The sequence below is a fragment of the Megascapheus bottae genome, chromosome 13 (assembly GCF_031878675.1).
Source record: "Megascapheus bottae isolate mThoBot1 chromosome 13, mThoBot2.hap1, whole genome shotgun sequence".
Classification (NCBI taxonomy): domain Eukaryota; kingdom Metazoa; phylum Chordata; class Mammalia; order Rodentia; family Geomyidae; genus Megascapheus; species Megascapheus bottae.
In genome coordinates, this window is record NC_143521.1 from 11,099,940 (window position 1) to 11,118,558 (window position 18,619).

Here is an 18,619-nt window from a genome sequence, read left to right on the forward strand (position 1 = left end):
TCTATTTATTCATTCACTTATTTGTGGTGCTAGAAACTGAACACTTACTTACCTCATGGTCCGAGGTAAGTGTTCTATCAAACTAAGTTATGCTTCTATTCCAAGACACTTTTACTTTAAAATCAACACCTTCTATCTTTCTACATGATTGGGGGAAAAAATTACATGGATGAGTTTTTAAACTTGTTCCAGATGTCTGGAAATGAAGTTTTTATCATGTGGAAAGTTAGAAAGTTTACATTAGAGTTTATTTTTACCTAAGTCATTTAAAATTGCTACTTCTTAACCAATGGTACATTAGTTACTTTTTTTTTTTTCCCCCTTTTTCGTGGGTCATGGTGCTTGAACTTAGCCTGGGCGCTGTACCTTGAGCTCTTCAGCTCAAAGCTATCACCCTACCCTTAAGCGAAGCCCCACTTCCTGTTTTCTAGTGGTTAATTGGAGATAAGTCTCAGGTCCTCTAGTGCCCTCGCTGGCTTTGAACCTTGATCCTCAGATCTCAGCCTCCTCAGGAGCTGGGATTATAGGCGTGAGCCACCTCGCCTGGCCAATGGTACATTAAATTAGGCATAATGGTATGTAGTAGTCCCCAGCTACTTGGGAAACAGGCTGGAGGGTTACATTAGTCTAGGAGTTGGTGACCAGCATAAGCAATGCAGTGAGACCCTACTACAAAAATGTACAAAAATAAAAAGGTTAAGGAGTTGCCTGTGCTGGCCTGGAGCGGTGATCCTCCCATTCTTAGCCTTCTTAGCTAGAATTATATTAATGTAAGCCATGGGTGTCCTGACAGTCAGTTCTCTTATCAGCATTCTGATGAAATCTTCCAAGTTAACATGCATTCATCATCATGGGGTGTTTCTGATGCCACACAATGCCCAGGGATGACTTGTGAAATTCCCAAGATTATGTTTTGCTGGAAACACACATAACTATTGGACTAGATACATTGGAGGAGGAAAATTGGGGTGGTCAGTTAGCTCCTATTTATATCACTGGAGAAATGATGATGGGTGGTAGGTTATACATCCTATGTGTAAAGACCAGGATCAATTTAGGACTATAAGAGACCTGGAATTCCACTTCATTTTCCCTCCTATATTTCCTACTATAGTACCAGTGGTATATTATTGTATAACTCTTAGGGTCAGATCATGTATCATTTTCATTCCACGTATGGACAATGAGCAGGCCCAGTGGCTTATACTGTAATCCTACCTATTCAGGAGGCTGAGATCTGAGGACTGTTATTCAAAACCATCCCCAGCAGGGAATTCCATGAAACCCTTAACCACCAGAGAATCAGAAGAGGAGCCAGGATGGAAATACAAGTGCAGTTACTGGAGTCTTCACAAGGACACCTACTTTATGGCTTGCTGTTCACTATCTTGTGGATCTTTCTAACAACTTTCAGGTTCATGTTCAACTAGAAAAGTGAGCTCATGACATGTCCGATTTAGATTTCATGCTTAGAACTTTGAAATGTAAGTTGGAAGTATACTTAATGATCCATTTAGACTTAAGTTAGTCTAAAATCAGTGCTTCCTGTTTTATCATTTTTGCATTTTCATCCTAATTCAGCAGTTATCTACCTCAGTCATTAGAGCTCCAAACTTAAAAGGTGATATATGTGTGTTTGTATTGCCAGTCCTGGAGCTTGAACTCAGAACCTGGGCACTATCCTTGAGCTTTCTCAAGTCTAGCGCTCTACCACTTGAGCCACAATACCATGTCTGGCTTTTTCTGTGTATGTGGTACCCAGGAATAGAACCCAGGGCTTCATGTATGCTGGGCAAGCACTCTAACTAGGCCACACTCCTGGTCCTATATTTCATGTGTAACTCGAGAGTATTAAAATTTTCCCTTTCTTTGACATTTGACATCAGCTTTGTCATTCTAACCCTAAGAAAATCCCATGTTTATTAGGGCTGCTGATCCATTTCCATTGCCAATCCAGTCTCCTTATTCTTAATGTATATAGTTCAAGTGCCCTGTTAAGGAGAACATGTAGGCCCAATTTCTCCACAGTGACAAGTTAGTAATGAAGGTAGAAAGATTTGGGTGAAATGATCAGAGGAATGGAATCTGTAATACTATTCATGGTCCTTGCATGTAACCATCAGATAAAAAGGAAAACAGCCAGAGGAAGAGAAATAGATGTATGAAACATCCCAACTTAATAAATGAAAAACTTGAATGATTATGCCAGATCAGAAGAAATACATCTAAATCTATATTTGTTTGTTTGAATTTTTTTGAAGCTGGAGAGACTATGTAGCTGAGGCTGGTCTCAAACTTGTCATCCTCCTGCCTCAGCCTGGGATTGCAAACATGCATCACCATGCCTAGCTGTGTGTGCTTTGATGAGAGTGATCAAATAGTCTTTTGGGTAGAGATTAATGGCAGTCTTTGCAGCTGGTGGCAGTGCATGCTAATCTCATGACCTTATCTTGTTACCACTAAAAGGCCAACAGAGAATGACTTTGACAGTGGGAGAGGGCTCATCTAATACGCTCCATAGTAAGAACCAAAGCAGATGTGCATGGCTGCCAAGAAATGTTACCTACAGAAAGAGAAATAAAGGAAGCTAGGCTGTCAAATCTTCCTTGGCTCTGTTGAAGTTAGGAAGAAGTCAATAATTTACATGGAAAATTGAAAGTACCCTTTATAAATAACTTCGCTGTGTGAAAATCCACTAATCTGGTAGGTTGTTTGGGGGTATGACTCCTATTAGAAATGGTTGGCTAGAATGTGCATGCTCAATTTCCTGATTTTTGACAAATATGCTTTATTCGTTGGGGGTTTAAATTAAAACATACAAGTGGAATAAAGTATGGACAATAAGTATTTTGAGTAAGTTATTTTCAGAGAATATTCATTAGTATGAAGAAGCAGTTTATCGCTTCTAATCTCAATCCTGAAATACTTTTCTACCCAAAGGTTAGCCTGAATCAACACTGACACACACCTGCTTATTATGAAGAATTTATTGACAATAATTCAGAATTTATTCCCGATATCTGATGTTACAAACTTTGGGGTCTTTGAGATAAGCAGGATCCTTGTATGTAACTGGCATAAATCCTGAAAAGAGATAAAGTTCTTCAGAAAAGAATAAGCAAAATTTTGACTAATACAACCCAATTGTTCAAGTACACCTACCCACGATTTGAGCTCTTTTGATTGCTTTTGTAATTTCTTTCTGTTTCTTCCCACAAAGACCTATGAAATTTTGAAGAAGTGTTTTAAAATTTGTAAGAAAATGCCAGTATTCAAAATCTATTTCCAAAGTTTAAGATTGGTATTTATTTTTTTTCTGTAAAGGCCACAGTATTAAATATTTTGGGCTTACAAACAAGTCATAACTTCCATGTTGCTAGCAGCTCAAGAGAAACCATGTGGCTCTATATAGGCAAACTGGAAGAACAATCAACAAGCAACAAGCTGGATACGGCCTACTCATGGGCCACAGTTTATGACACCAAGTTTTAGTCTAAAGATGACTGTGTCATATGTACACTTCATTTGTAATGTGTGTGTATATCTCAAACACCATGTATTTTGGAAGCACTGAGGTTTAGACTCAGGGTCCTGCACTAAAAAGGTGTTCTACCACTGAGGTCACGTTCCTTGTCTTTTTTTTTTTTTTTTTGCTTTAGTAATTTTTTTCAAAAAGATCATGAGGTATGGCTAGGGGCTGTGATCCTAGCTATAGTCTCTTATGTAGCTGAGTTGACAGGCCAGGCATGGACTACTATGCTGTCTGACTTATTAGCTGAGACATGCCTGGGCTGGACTTGAACCACATTTCTCCCAATATCTGCCTTCTAAGAAGGTAGGATCACAGGCATGAGATACCATAGCCAGTCTTAAAAACCCCTATTTTTATATGTTGCCAATCTATAGTTAGGTCTGAGCATAAAAAGACACACAAAATGATAACTCTTGTAGTTTAAAAAGAAATTTGCTTTACAAAACTCCAGCCCCTATAGCATATAGTCTAGAATGGTTTATAGCAATGATAGAAGTGAACAAAGATAATTCTTTACATTGAAATTATTATGATTAAAAAATACCTGTTATGTGCCTTCCATAAATGCATCCAGTAAATGGAGAGATAAACTGAGACAAAAGCTAGGTTTTTTTGAGGGAAAAAAATTACACTGTTATTTTGTGAATATATATAATTAAAAAAAACTAAAAATCTTACACAAGACCTTTAAGTCATATAAGCATTAAGTTTCTAACAAATTTTGTATGAGATAAAATATCCTATTAAATATTAACAAAAGTTGACATCCAGTGTATCAAAAAAATCTATACTACCAAACAACATGTTAATTGGCTTATTCAGTATCTTGATTTCCACAAATATTTAACATCTTTCTAAGAACTTACTAAAATGCTTCATCTGTTATAACAGGAAGCCACATCATCATGAAGGTAAACAGGACTACAGTGAGGTCTTGGGAGGTATAGATATAATAGATATATAGATAGATAGATAGGTATAATAGATATAACTTATCTATTTTTTATTTTTTGTCTATATTAGGATTTGAACTCAAGTCCTCACTTTATTATTGATTTTTGACACGCTAGCACTATCTTGGTCCAGGGCAGTTCTCTTGGCCTTCTTTCTCCCGTGTTGCATTTTATAAATCCCTGGACTTTCTCCCTTAGAGGCAGCTATTATTTTACGCTAATATACCTAACACTGGCACCATTCACTGCTCCCAAATTTGCACTTCTCACTTGCTGAGAACTTGATGAGGGGCAGTATCTGAACCAGAATGATGAGGTACAAAGATCGACTAAACATAGGAGTTTTTACTTGCACCCTCCAACTCGAAATCCCTATTATAGGAGCCATTTCTCAGACCTTTGGAGCATCAGATATGAGCTGAACTAACAGTACATGAGGAGCCAAGGGGCTCAAAAGTGAGTAAGGATACTGACATACAAAATTACAACCTAATTTGAAATTATGAAGCTCCTCTTTAAGAAAGACTAGCAAAAGGCAAAACCCTAAAATGAAGTTTAGTACAAAGGTATATCTCACCTGAACATTCTTATAATCTATACGTTTCTCACATAAGATACATTTCTTAAGAGGTTCCTTATAAGGGTTTTCCATTGAAATGGGCTAGGATGAAGAAGAAAAGTGTCATGAAACAGTTAATTTTGAAGCCAAAAAGGTTATTATGTACCTGTGTGAGAATAAAACAATGAAGCTTGTTGAAATCGTTTAGGAGAGAGGGAAGCTGGAATGAGAAAGATTGATCATGGTACACTATATTACATACATGGATATGTGGAAATGAAATCCTCTTGTAGAACAGATTAAAGCTAATAAAATGTTGAAAACCTTAATAGACATCCACTAAAGTACACTCTACTTTTATTACTGTGTAGCTATTTTGAATAGGCACTTCGTTTTGTGTCACTTTGGCTAAGGAGAAGAAAATTTATGGAGGATTCTGGGATGAAGATAATCTTTGCAGAAAAGGGTTTATGGAATATAAAAATACAAGTTTGATTTTTAAAAAGTGGTTGAGGTTCTTGGTTTAGATTGTGGGTGACTAAACCATTTTAATGTATTTCCATTTAAGACAAACATAGCACAACAGGTCTACCATTTCTAAGTACAACTGCTAGAATTTAGCTATCCTATTTTTCAATCAGGTGTTTCATCACATCTTCTTTTATAACTATGTAATGTTCCATAGCTTCAGCAAGAAGCTCTTCTGAGTTCGATTTTCTAGCCCTATCCTGCCATGTTTGTATATGCCTTCTTGGTTTTTCTGCCTCCACTCTTGCTTCAGTTCCAGAGCCTTTCCTCTCCTGCTATCAGAATGGCTGGCTCCAGTATAAAGATTTGCTTTGCTTTGTTTTGTTTCTATAAGATAGGGCATGACTATGAAGTTTGCCATCTTCCTGCCTCAGCCTCTGAGTTCTGTCATTACAGGTAGGTACATTGGTTAGAGATTTAATTTAGTTATGGCCTTGAAGCCATAATTGTGTAATTTTGCATAATTGTATTCCAATTCCAACGCATATACACGAGTACTCTTTTCTTAGAGAGGATTCAGTTTTTTTAGCTGCCTTAGTGAGATCAAGACCAAAATAAGGGTAAAGTTCTGTTTTGTTTTGTTTTTGGTGGTTATGGGGCTTGAACTCTGGGCCTGTGTGCTGTCCCTGAGCTCTTCAGCTCAAGGCTACCACCCTACCCCTTTAAGCCATAATGCCACTGGGCTTCGTTTGCTGTACTACTTGAGTCACAGCCACACTTATGGCTTTCTGTGTGTGTATATTTTATTGCAGATAAGAGCCTCACAGACTTTCCTGACTGGGCTGGCTTGGAACAGGGAGGTCCTCAGATCTCAGCCTCCTGAGTAGCATGAGCCACTGGTGCCTAAAAGCAGTTAACTTCTTGAAGTGTGTGAATTAGATAACCCAGAGGTCTAGGCCTTCCTAGACAAGTTATTTTGTTTTCACCAATTCTTCCAAATTTCTTAATTCAATTTACACTCAGCACATATACAATTACTAATCATATTCTCAATTATAGGCTAAGTGCTTTGTATGGTATTGGTGTCAAACAAATTATCTTTCCTATGTTAAGAAAATTTACTCTTTCCAAATCCATGTACCTTTCCCCCATAAAAACACACCTATAAGTAAGAAGAAGGTATATTAAATATCGGTGTAAAATTTTACTCTCTATATTTATTAAGGCAAACTGCCAAAAACAATTAGACAAAATAAGTAGTCTTATGGGGCCAAGAGTTTGGCCTAGCGGTAAAGTGCTTGCCTAGCATGCACAAAGATCAGGGTTCGATTCCTTGGTCCCATGTGCATAGAAAAAAGACTGACATAGTGCTGTGGCTCAAGTGGTAGAGCCCTAGCCTTGAGAAAGTCCAAGGACAGTGCTCAGGCCCCGAGCCCCAGCCCAGGATTGGCAAAAAAAAGAAAAGTAGTCCCTTTGTACAATTGTTTGCAATTATTATTACATCTAGCCAAATGACACATACAACTCCCAAATCACATGTCTTTGTATATATCAAGGAAGAAAAAGTATCAAAGAAGCCATGTTTCTTCTTTAAGGAGTCTAGACTCCTGCTAGACTAATCCTTACTTTAGTGCTTAGTTAAGTGAGTATACCTTATTTTTCTCCTGTAGTTTAATTACAAATATCTGAAAGGTAAGAAGTTTACCTTATGTTTTCAAATTCCTTACTAATATAAAGAAGAAAAAAAAATCTTACCAGGTCCTTACTGCTGTCCTCCTGTTTATACTGTGAACAACCTCTTCTCCATAGCACTGCAATTGAAACACCAATAAACCAAGTCTGTTAACTAGGTTAAACAGCCAATAAAGATTTTGTTTTTATGGAAGCATATGTATCAAAGGATACAAAATAAAAAGTGCTGTTAAGGGGTGACATTGTCAAAAGGAATTGTACTCATTACTTGACTTATGAAATGGCAAACCTTGTGTACAGCATCTTAATATATATAAATATTATGTACGTATATTTAAAAGGTACCATATAGTCTCCATATTCACCATGGGTGGTCTGCAGCACGTTCCCACCCATAAAACATCTTTTATAGCGGGACGCGGTGGCTCACGTCTGTAATCCTAGCTACTCAGGAGGCCGAGATCTAAGGATCGCGGCTCAAAGCCGGCCTAGGCACGAAAGAGCAGAAGATTCTTATCTCTAATTAATCACCAGAAACCCGGAAGTGGTGCTGTGGCTCCAGGAGTAGGGCGGTAGCCTTGAGCTGAAGAGCTCAGGGTCAGTGCCCAGGCCCAGAGTTCAAGTCCCAGGACTGACTAAAACTACAAAAAAGCGAAACACAACCTCTTTTTTTTTTTTTTTTAAACACAACCTCTTAAGACCATTTCTCTTAATTCCTTGGTTACAGATTTTAATGCAGTTTGACACCGGGGAAGCAATGGCAATGTCATCACAAAGTCAAAATGAGTACAATAAGATTCTCTGGAGAATAGCTATTAGAGAAACACAGAAATAAAGATTTTAAATGAGTTACCAGCACAGCTCGTTTACTTTCCCTTCAGCTCTAAAATACTCCTCTCGCTCCACCGATCTTGCAGAAACCAGCATCATTTTACCACCACCCACTGTGATAGCCAAAGCAATGGCTGCAAATGCCTCAAGGGAGACTTTACCCGCGTGAGTTCCACCTTCAGGGAGATGGGCAGCAGCCGTCACCCAGCGTGTCAAATTCTTCCGCCCTAGACCCCTGCAAACAGGTCCTACAGCCGCCATGGTCCCTCTTCCTTTCCTTTTCCCAAATCGCCGCATCAAGTCCCTTCCGGTCTCTTCCCCAGTTGGGCCCGGAACTCCAAGGTTCCGGGGTCGACCGCTAGGGGACGTGAAGTCTTCAATGCGCATGCGTGACATCTGTCCGTTCTCATCCTCAACGCGCGGGAAGTCACAGAACGCTCGTGATTGGACGGGAAGTGGGGCGTGTTAACGCTTGTGCCCCAGCTTCCGGTTCGGGAACTCAGGGAACTTCACTGGGGTCTTAGGCGGTGCCTTCCGAGTCTGGCGGCTGGGTCTTTGGGGAGGATGTGTTTGGGGCCGCATTCTCGCCTCAGCCATGGATGAAGGTGTCTCCCGCATCCAGCGGCGGGTGTCTGTCCGCAAGAGGAACCGGGCTAGTGCTCGGAGCCCCGGGGCCTCCCCGGCCGCGCGCGGGTCCCTGCGGAGCGCCGGGGAGGCGGAGGAGGAGAGGACGGCCGGGAGCCGGCGGCGGAAGACCGTGGGTGCGCGAGCCGCCGAGGTATAGCGGGCCCTCCCTCCTGATTCCCGCGGGGGGCGGGAGGGGGAACCCGGGCCTCCCTCGTCGCGGAACACGCAGTGGGGCGGGGGAGTCAGGAACTGAGAGCTTGGCCGCAGAAATGCAGCGGTTTCTCCTCAAGCGCGGACGCTTCAGTTAGAGGACAGCTGTCACAGTACCTGCCGTTGATTAGCACTTAGCAGATGTCTTGTTTTCACTCTAAATTGATGCGAAAGTTAGACCCTGGGCATGAACCTTGTACACAGGACAGCGGAGTGGCCCGACACAGTCTTAGAATCCGAAATTACCGCTCTCTTTGCCACTGCGAATTACGTTATGGTCATTCTGTCAAACTGCCTGTATTATCCAGATGTTTACAACAGTAGTCACGCCTAAGAAGTTGAGCAGCTACAGTACTGATTTCAAACTGTTCTTATAACTTCACGGTATTACTATCTTCCCGTTTGCAGCCCTTCTGTTTAGTACATAGGCCACCCCCAAGCCAGTGAGCACACCGTCTCAAGCCCAAATCCGGTAGTATCTAGTGGTACAACCATGAATTTGTCACACAAGCCAATCCCCTTTGAGTGAGACTAGATTGCCGCAGTCACCAGAAGCATCCCAGTGGTTGTCGACCATTCCAGAACAGATGTAGCAATTAGGATCTAGGAGCTGGAGTGTAAGTAGTAGAGCCATCATGCCTCCTACAGTCACTCTGTTCCTTTCCCCTCTATTCCCAAACCCAAAATTGGAATCACCGTATCACTTCAACATTTCAGGAGCATTATTTAGGAATGCTTACATCACCTCTTCATGTTTCTGTTTCTTTATCTGTAAAAAGAAATTCTCTATCTGTAAAATTATAAATATTCATAATTACCTGCATATAATTGTATATTTGGGTCACGACTAGGCTGAAGGTTTTGTTCTTAAGCTGGGATTGCCCACAACTCTTTTTGTTTCCTTCTCAGCCAATCGACAGTGAAGAGGACATGTTTGGTGGCTATGATAGTTTCGTAGAAAATTCCTTTTTAGCCCAAATTGATGATTTGGAACAGAAATACATGCCATTTCCCGAACACAGAAATCATGCTACCGACTTTGCCACTGAAGATCTTTGTTCAGAAAGTATCAAAAATAAATTCAGCCTTCCAATGGAAAGCAACTTTACTGAAAATAAAACAAAAAGCCCAAGTGAAAGTGAAGATGTCCCTGTTGAACCTAGCAACGATCTTTCATATAATGATATGCCTTCTTCTCAACTTTTATTCTTTGAAAATTTGTGGAACTCTTCAAAAGATTTGAATGCTCCATCTACTAAAGAAAGGGATACGAACTCATCCTCTAATAATACTGTAAATGAAGAATTGCCCCCAGGTCACATAGAGCAACCCCAGAAAAATGATGAATTCTCTCCAAAAGTCAGAACTAGTTCAGATATGAGTAGGAGGGAAAGTATTAAAGATCATCTGAAGAGTGCCATGGCTGGAAATGCCACAGTCCAAGCACCAATGTTTTCTAAGAGTAAACAGCTCAAAGAGACTCTCCTATCTGAAGAAATTAATGTTGCTATGAAAACAATTGAATCATCATCCTATGATCTTGGTCCTTTTTATTCGTTACCCAGCAAAGTGAGAGACCTTTATGTTCAGTCCAGAGGAATTGAAAAACTATATGGTAATGCTTTTTATTGGAATGAAAACAAAGTTTTGGGGTTGAAGGTGTCACTCAAGTGGTAAAACATCTGCCTAGCAAGCACAAGGCCCTGAGTTTAAACCCCAGTATTACCCCCCCCCAAAAAAAATCTTTCATCAACAGCAGGGGTTTCCAGACATTTCTCATCTTGAAAAATCAAAGTAGCAGCTGTCTCTCAACCTTCCATTCCCTATTTTGCCACTACGGAACCCCTTTCCTACATAGTCATCTTTTAAACCATTTATCCTTGCTATCTGTTAAGAAATTCTTCACTACATGCCAATTCTGAGTTCTGTGCTCCCATTTACAATATAAAGACTAGGGTGTGAAAATCCAAGGGAATTTTAATAATTACCTTTCCTGACTTAGCGGTTTTTCTGCTGCTATAACCACATTTATTACAACTCTTGACACATCTGCTTCTGTTCATTTTCCTCTGAGTAGCTGTTTCAGTTTCCATTTGGTTGGCTGTCTTCTCTGCCAAAATTTTGTTTTACTCCATTAAAGGTTGGAATGTCTGTAATGAAAGAAGTCAACAGTACCATTAAACTTTACCATTACTAAAGACAGTTGCAGTTACTATTTAAATGCCGAGAAATGTAGTGTTGTTCAAAATTGGATCCTTGCATATATTTCACTGTCATTTTAAAGAAGGGACAGTTGCCGTTCTATGGGAGATCAGCTCATCAACCAATTACTTCATAAGTGTTTCTGAAACTCCTTTTAGGATCTTATGAACTATATGAGAAGGTGAGTTCTCAACTCAGGGAGAAAACAGGTTGGAGAAGTAGGACTTCAGGAAACAAAGTCTAATACCAGACTACAAGCAGAGGTTCATGGTTTAAGAGGTAACCGTCTGTTATACTTGAAGTAAATAGTATTTTCCTAACTTTACCTTTCTCCTAACACCATGTTCCTTAACTTTCATCTCTTGCCAAAGTGATTTCCCTGAGAACAAGGTGCTAACCCATCCTTATCTTTGTAACTAGCAATGTGCTTTGGACTTGTGGTATGTTTTCACCTTTTGGAAGCTGTCCATCTCCTTATGAATTGTGGCCCTTTTGATTAAACAGTAATGCATCTATGAAAAAGAGCGAATAATTGTTTTGCAAATTATACTTTGAAATGTCAAATTAAGTAGAAGAAACGATTGTCAATAATTACATTGGTTCTAGGTAAGAATTTCAGTATCTTTGTGTGTGGGTGCACATGTGCACATGCAAGTGCACAGGCACGTGAACACCTGGGCTTGGAATCAGGCCTTGAGCTTTTTGGCTCAAAGCTAGGACTCTACCACTTGAGCCACAGCTCTGCTTCCAGCTTTCTGGTCCTTGATGGGAGATAGTCTCATGGACTTCCTGTTCCTCCTTGCTTCAAACTATGATCCTCAGATCTCAGCCTCCTGAGTAGCTAGGAGATCTTGAGCCACCGATGCCTGGCTAAAAAAAAAAAAACACTTTGAAAATTCTTATTTTAGGGCCAGGAGTTTGGCCTAGTGGTAGAGTGTTTGCCTAGCAAGCACAAAGACCTGGGTTCAATTCCTCGGTACCACATACATAGAAAAAAGCCAGAAGTGGTACTGAAGCACAAATGGTAGATCTCTAGCCTTGAGAAAGTCCAAGGACAGTGCTCAAGCCCTGAGCTCAAGCCCAGGACTGGCAAAAAAAAAAAAAAAAAAAAAAAAAAATCTTATATAAATCTGCCTTAATAACATGGCCAATTTAAAGCATACATACATGGGTTAATTCAGTATTCTAAAGCAGTGTTGTCATTTTTTAAAATAACATATATTATTTGTACAAGTAGGAAAGAGGCTTATTATGACATTTCCACTCATGTATATAGCCCCAGTCAACCTCAGCCCATGTATCACTCTACCTTACCTTTTCCTCTTTCTTGAAACTTTATCAATAGGTTTCATTGTTCTATTTTTACACATGTAAACAAACTTCTTTGGGTACTTTCATCCTCACTCACCCCCTTGTCAGGTCATCCTCCTCCTGCTGAACCCTTCTCCCAACAGAGCCTGTTTTATTTTCCTGTCTTCTTCTTTTAAAATAAATGTGTATTAATTGCAGCAAAGTGATTTCATCATGGTATTAGGTGTACATAACACCTAATCATGTTTTACTCAGAATAATCTTCTCTATTGCTTTCTCTTTTTCCCCACCCCACCCCCACTTGATCCTTAGCTCTCACTGAGATTCTTTTATGCTGATTTTATTCATAGTAACAATGTACTTCAAAATTACCTTTTTTCTTCATCCTAAATAGTACATGGTTAAATATTTAATACACGAAAAACTGTACTCCTAAATATTAGTCACTTTGGTCATTTTAGGTTTAAAATATGTGATTATTAGTTTGGGCATGAACATCTGGAGCTTGATAACTAATGGATGATATCAGCTGAAGTATTTTAAAATACTGAATTTTGAATATTAATTTAAGTATCTCAGTGTTTATTTTCAGTGCTGAGATTGAACCCAGGGCCTCGTGTATGTTAAACATGCACTCTCTACTTGGCTATATCCCTAGCCAAGTATTTTAAAGATGCTTTTTATAGAAAAAATATGTAGTTACTCTAGATGTCTGGGAATTGTGTTAGAAAAAGAACGAAATCATTCATAAATGTCATTAAATCATTTTCATTTTTTAAAATGTTCAGGCCCAACACTTTGCTGCATATTTTCAAATACTGTGTATAATTGACTTCACATAGGTCAGCACATTTGTGATCTGTTTTTTTTTTTTACTATTAATGTATATAGATTGCTTATATTTAGATTCTCATGTGATTATGCAATAATAATTCATCCCCTCCACCTCTCCATGGCCCTTTTGTTATCTTCAAATGATGCTGTGGTTAATCCTGCATGCAGTCATTATATCCTCTTGCTCTTTTACGTGTAGATAGAATTTCTAGATTAAAAGCAAATGTGATTTTCTTTTTGAAACTCACTTCCAGGTTATTAGCATTTTATGTTCTTACAGATCATAAGGAGGAATGCTCACCTCTCCTCACTCTAGCCAACTGTACATTTTTAAGAGAGGGCCATTATTTAAGCAATTCATGTGTTTATTTTTACCAATTAAATAAATTACAGTTGAGCCTCTATTTCTATATCCATTTTGTTTTCCTGTCATGAAATGATGTCATTTGCTTATTTTTCTAATGATAAAATACTGGTGCGTATTTTGGAGACTATCTCGATTGGAAATTTTTCTATGGAGTGTTATACTGATTCCCACACTATGTCTTAGATATTACCTATTTTTATCAATGCTACCTTGCTAAGTGAAGTTAACCCCTGCATGTACCAGTTCATACTCCTATTCTTTGATGGTTTAGTTTTTGTTTAAAATGGTATTCAGCCATTCAAAGTTCAGGTTTGGAAGATAACTAATTGAAGTTAGCCTATACAAAACCTTGCAGACTTGATTCGTCTACCTTCTATTCCTTTGTAAGATAGCTTTGGGTAAATGAGGAAGATTAGCTTACATAGTTTCTCAGAATTTAAGAGGAAGATGGTAGGATATTCATATGGGTCTTTATGTTGTTGATTTGGTCCTCACATATCCTAGGTGATAGTCTCGTATTCCTCAGGCTGCAGCCAACTCTCTTCCTGCCTGAGTCTTAAACTGGTGATAAAGGGGGTTAGCTGTTCATCCCCCATTGATGAGGTCTCTGCTAGGCTCTCACTGGCGGTAGGCATTGTATGCTTGGAATTTAGGGCATTTAATATTGATTTTAATACTTACCTTTAGAAGAAGATTGCCTTACAGGGAAGTGTTGCTGTGGCTCAAGTGATACAGCATTAACCTTGAGCAAAAAAGCTCACAGACAGCACCCAGGCTCTGAATTTAAGCCCCAGGACTACCCCCCCTCCACACACACACCATACACACACACCATATACAAGAATATGAAGAGAGAAAATAATGTTTTATTTTTAATTCCACAGAATGGCAACATACTTGTTTAACACTGAGTTCTGTGCAAGAAAGAAAAAATTTAATATATTCTTTGCCAACTAGTGGTGGAAAAACTCTTGTAGCTGAAATTTTAATGCTACAAGAACTACTTTGTCGGAGGAAAGATGTCTTAATGATCCTTCCATATGTGGCAATTGTCCAAGAAAAGGTATGTTTTTCCTAATTAAATTTTGTTTGCTAATGTTATTGTGACATTAAGATCTAAAAAGCTTAAATGTATAGTTTTATACAAAAGTATCTTTTCATGATGAAGAATTAGGGTTTTTAGCATCTAGTACTTACCTAATATATCACCAGATACTACTTGTATTTTTCTCTAAATTGGTAGCTTGAATTCTATACTATTAATATTTAGTCCGAATTTTCAAGCCAAACCAAATGTTTTGTCAAATGAATGAGTTAATTCTGATTTTTTTCTGATTTATCAAAAAAGACAGACGTTATTTTTAACATTCATTAGTTATCATCTAATGAATTAGTTATCATCTAATGAATGTTAAAAATAACGTCTGTCTTTTTTGATAAGATAGGCCTCTTATTTTTACTGTATTTCTTAGATATAAGTGTTTAATAAGCATGGTTGTTTTTTGTTGTTGTTTTTGGTTTTTTTTTGGCAGCCTTGGGGCTTGAACTTTCGGCTTGGGCACTGTCCTTGAGCTTCTTTTGCTCAAAGCTGGCACTCTATTACTTGAGTCACAGTGCACTGCTGGCCTTTTCTGTTTATATGGTACTGAGGAATCAAATCCAGGGCTTCATTCATGCCAGGCAAGCACTAACCCACATTCCCAACCCATTTGCTTCTTTTAATATTCTAGATTTCAGGTTTGTCAAGTTTTGGTATAGAACTTGGTTTCTTTGTTGAAGAATATGCTGGAAGCAAAGGAAGATTTCCTCCAACCAAAAGAAGAGAAAAGAAATCCCTGTATATTGCAACTATTGAGAAAGGTCATAGCCTTGTGAACTCCTTGATTGAAACTGGAAGGATTGGTAATTTGGGCCTGGTTGTCATAGATGAGGTCAGTTACCATTTCTGCTTCTATCTGTTTGTCTGTCTGTCTGTCCCTCTATCAATCTATCTCTGTCTATCTATGTACTTTTTTTTTTTTTTTTGCTTGTCCTGGGCCTTGACCTGGGGCTAGGGCTCTGTCCCTGAGCTTCACTGTGCTCAAACCTAGTGCTCTACCACTTGAACCACCACAGTGCCACTTCCTGCTTTTTCTGAGTAGTTTATTGGAGATAAGAGTCTCACAAACTTTTCTGCCTGGGCTAGCTTTGAACCATGATCCTCAGATCTGAGCCTTCTGAGTAGCTAGGATTACAGGAGTGAACTACCAGCTCCTAGCTAATATTTTCTTTCTACTAATGTGTTACATTTATTATTGTGATTATTTTGTGGACTTGCTTAGTACCTCATCAAGAAGTAATTCATTTTAATATACAGAAAACAATACAAGTAGAAACATTTCTCTTTTGGAAATCTGCAATCTTTCCAATGTCGGGTGTTTCTTGATGTGTAACTACATATGTTTATGAACAATTTTATAGTGGATTTTTGAATTCCAGATGTGTCAGTGTGTTGCCCCCTAAATTCATTAACTTAAATTACTATCTGGTATTTTAATGTGTATTTACTGCAATCCAAAATGTAAAAGAATTATAAAGCAAGTATTGAATACTAATTTCTTATAATTTTTATATGCACATTTATAAAGGCTTACTTGTTTGCCTTTTTGGTGTTATTTTTTTCTTTTTTTTTCTCTCTGTTTAGTTTTCTTTGTTTTATTTTAATCTCAAAGTTACACATGATTGGTGAAGGGAGCCGTGGTGCCATCCTGGAAATGACCCTGGCCAAAATCCTCTATACTAGCAGTAAGTATTTGCTGATTCAAATTAAGAGTTCTAAACTATAAAAAATTAGATTATGTGACCTAGAGTGAGATACTTATAGTTCCTGATTTCATTTCTAAAATAAGCTCATAAGTTTTTGTTGGAAGAATGGATGACTGAGTAGAACTTTGAGGGTAAGTTAAATTACTATTTGAAGGAGCCATCTATTACTTATTTTCACTCACTAGCTATGTTTACTTAGTCCCCATTATTTAACCTGATGAGATTCTTGTGAGAATTACCTGCATTAACGCCTATGAAGTATTCTGTAGTGCCTGATATACATGCTCAGTAGTTTCTTGCTTCTATTTTCTTCACCACCACCACCATCTAAATGAAATAGTATATTTAAGTATCCATTGGAAGGAACTATTTTGCACTCCTGTTTTTCTTTAAAATGTGCACAAACTATTATAAATATCATCTCTATATCTATACTTTTTTTTTCTTTTACCTCTCCTTGCTTACTTTTTTCCCATATCACTTGAGAAGAATTTAGAATATAAAGTATTGCTAAAATTACTTTGGAGGGGCTGGGAATGCCACTTAGTGGTAGAGTACTTGTATAGCATGCATGAAGCCCTGGGTTTGATTCCTTGGTACAATATGCACAGAAAAAGCCAGAAGTGGCGCTATGGCTCAAGTGGTAGAGTGCTACCCTTGAGCAAAAGAAGCTTAGGGACAGTGCCCAAGTCCTGAGTTTAAGCCAGTGACTAGAAAAAAAAAAAATTAGGGCCAGGAATTTGACCTAGTGGTAGACTGCTTGCCTCGCATGCACAAAGACCCAGGTTCAATTTCTTGGTGTACCACATATATAGAAAAAGCCAGAAGTGGCACTGTGGTTCAAGTAGCAGAGCTCTAGCATTGAGAAAGCCAATGGACAGTGATCAGACCCTGAGTTCAAGTTCTGGGACTGGCAAAAAAAAAAAAAACATATATATATAATATCTATAATATCTATATTATATATATATACTTTTGATATAAATGAAACACTTTAATTCTTTTGAGTTTTTTTTTTTTTTTAGAAACGACTCAGATTATTGGTATGAGTGCGACATTAAACAACGTTGAAGACTTACAAAAGTTCCTTCAAGCAGAATATTTCAGCAGTCACTTTAGACCAGTATGTACTTAAGGTTTGCATTATATTGATTTGCCATGTTTTATCTTAGAAATAAAAGTAGTGGGCAGAGTATATATAAAAATTTTATAGAAGCTGTGGGCTAGTGGCTCATGCCGGTAATCCTATCAGGAGGCTGACATCTGAAGATTGAGACTCTTGTCACTAATTAATTAAAAAAGAAGCAAAAGAAGAAGGAGGAGGAGGAAGAAGAGGAGGAAGAAGCAGCCAGCAGTAAAGCTATAGCTTAAATGGTAGAGGCCTAGCTTTGAACAAAAAGCTCAGGGATAGTGCTCAGGCCCTCGGTTCAAGCCCTAAGTCTGGCATACACACACACAAAATTCTAATGAATATCCTGGGTTCCATGACTAATGACTATAATCCAGTTCCTTGAGAGCCTGAAAATGGGAAGATGATAGTTTGAAGCCAACTCTGGTAGAAAAGTTCATGAAAACCTTTTTCAGTCCATGGCAGAGTCTGTCAGCTTATGCATGACATCTCAAGTTATGTAGGAAGTTGAAACTAGGTGTTCCAGGCTAGCATAGTCAGAAAAGTTCTAGACAAAAATTCTCCAAGGAGGGAATCTGATTGCAGCGCCCACACCTGTCATCCCAGCAATATTGGAAGCCAAAGGTGGGCAGATCGTGCACCTAGGTGGGAAGCAAAACTATTTCAGAAATAACTAATGAAAAATAGTGCTGGAAGCATGACCTAATGAGCATGTGACTCTAAGTTCAAACCCCAGTACAACCCAAAAAGTTCAATGGATTAAGAGGTGAGGCTTGGAATATGGCTTAGTGGTAGACTGTTTGCCTAGCATGCATGAAGGTCTGGGTTCAATTCCTCAGTATCACATAAACAGAAAAACCCAGAAGTGACACTGAGGCTCAAGTGGTAGAGCACTTGCCTTGAACACATAGAGGGTCAGGGATAGAGCCACAGCCCTGCATTCAAGCTCCACAGCGGCCAAAAAGAATAAATAAATAAATAAGCTTAGGAAGTATAATTCCACTCCCATGATAACTACATTCTAATAATTAAGTTTGTGTATAAAGACTATAAGTTATATAGGGACCAGGATATTGGCTTGTTAATGTCTCTATAGCAC

The 18,619-nt window shown here is 38.6% G+C and overlaps 2 protein-coding genes across 4 annotated transcripts in view; one reads left to right on the forward strand and one right to left on the reverse strand.

Annotated features, from left to right (window-relative positions):
• Window positions 1–2,972: 2,972 nt before the first annotated feature.
• Window positions 2,973–8,536, reverse strand: Mrps18c (mitochondrial ribosomal protein S18C). The gene is made up of 6 exons (XM_090343298.1): window positions 8,197–8,536; window positions 7,268–7,323; window positions 5,063–5,146; window positions 4,077–4,134; window positions 3,163–3,222; window positions 2,973–3,084 (listed from the first exon to the last, which is right to left on the reverse strand). Exons 1-6 carry the CDS (start codon window positions 8,429–8,431, stop codon window positions 3,008–3,010), a joined length of 570 nt encoding a protein of 189 aa, XP_090199424.1. The 5' UTR covers window positions 8,432–8,536; the 3' UTR covers window positions 2,973–3,007.
• Helq (helicase, POLQ like) overlaps window positions 8,487–18,619 on the forward strand; it is a 43,159-nt gene continuing 33,026 nt past the window's right edge. For all 3 annotated transcript variants that reach the window (XM_090343290.1, XM_090343293.1, XM_090343292.1), the window contains exons 1-6: window positions 8,487–8,813; window positions 9,782–10,487; window positions 14,471–14,649; window positions 15,317–15,517; window positions 16,298–16,370; window positions 17,417–17,514. In XM_090343290.1, the coding sequence (XP_090199416.1) occupies window positions 8,631–8,813; window positions 9,782–10,487; window positions 14,471–14,649; window positions 15,317–15,517; window positions 16,298–16,370; window positions 17,417–17,514 (1,440 nt within the window). In that variant the 5' untranslated portion in view covers window positions 8,487–8,630. The remainder of the gene's footprint in view (window positions 8,814–9,781; window positions 10,488–14,470; window positions 14,650–15,316; window positions 15,518–16,297; window positions 16,371–17,416; window positions 17,515–18,619) is intronic.

Coding starts and splice junctions, on each gene's coding strand:
- Mrps18c (XM_090343298.1), bottom strand. CDS start 8,431: ATGTCACGCATGCGCATTGAAGACTTCACGTCCCCTAGCGGTCGACCC. Junction 4,135..5,062: donor TAGATTATAAGAATGTTCAG/GTGAGATATACC, acceptor AAAAAAACCTAG/CTTTTGTCTCAGTTTATCTC. Junction 3,085..3,162: donor CAAAAGAGCTCAAATCGTGG/GTAGGTGTACTT, acceptor ATCTCTTTTCAG/GATTTATGCCAGTTACATAC.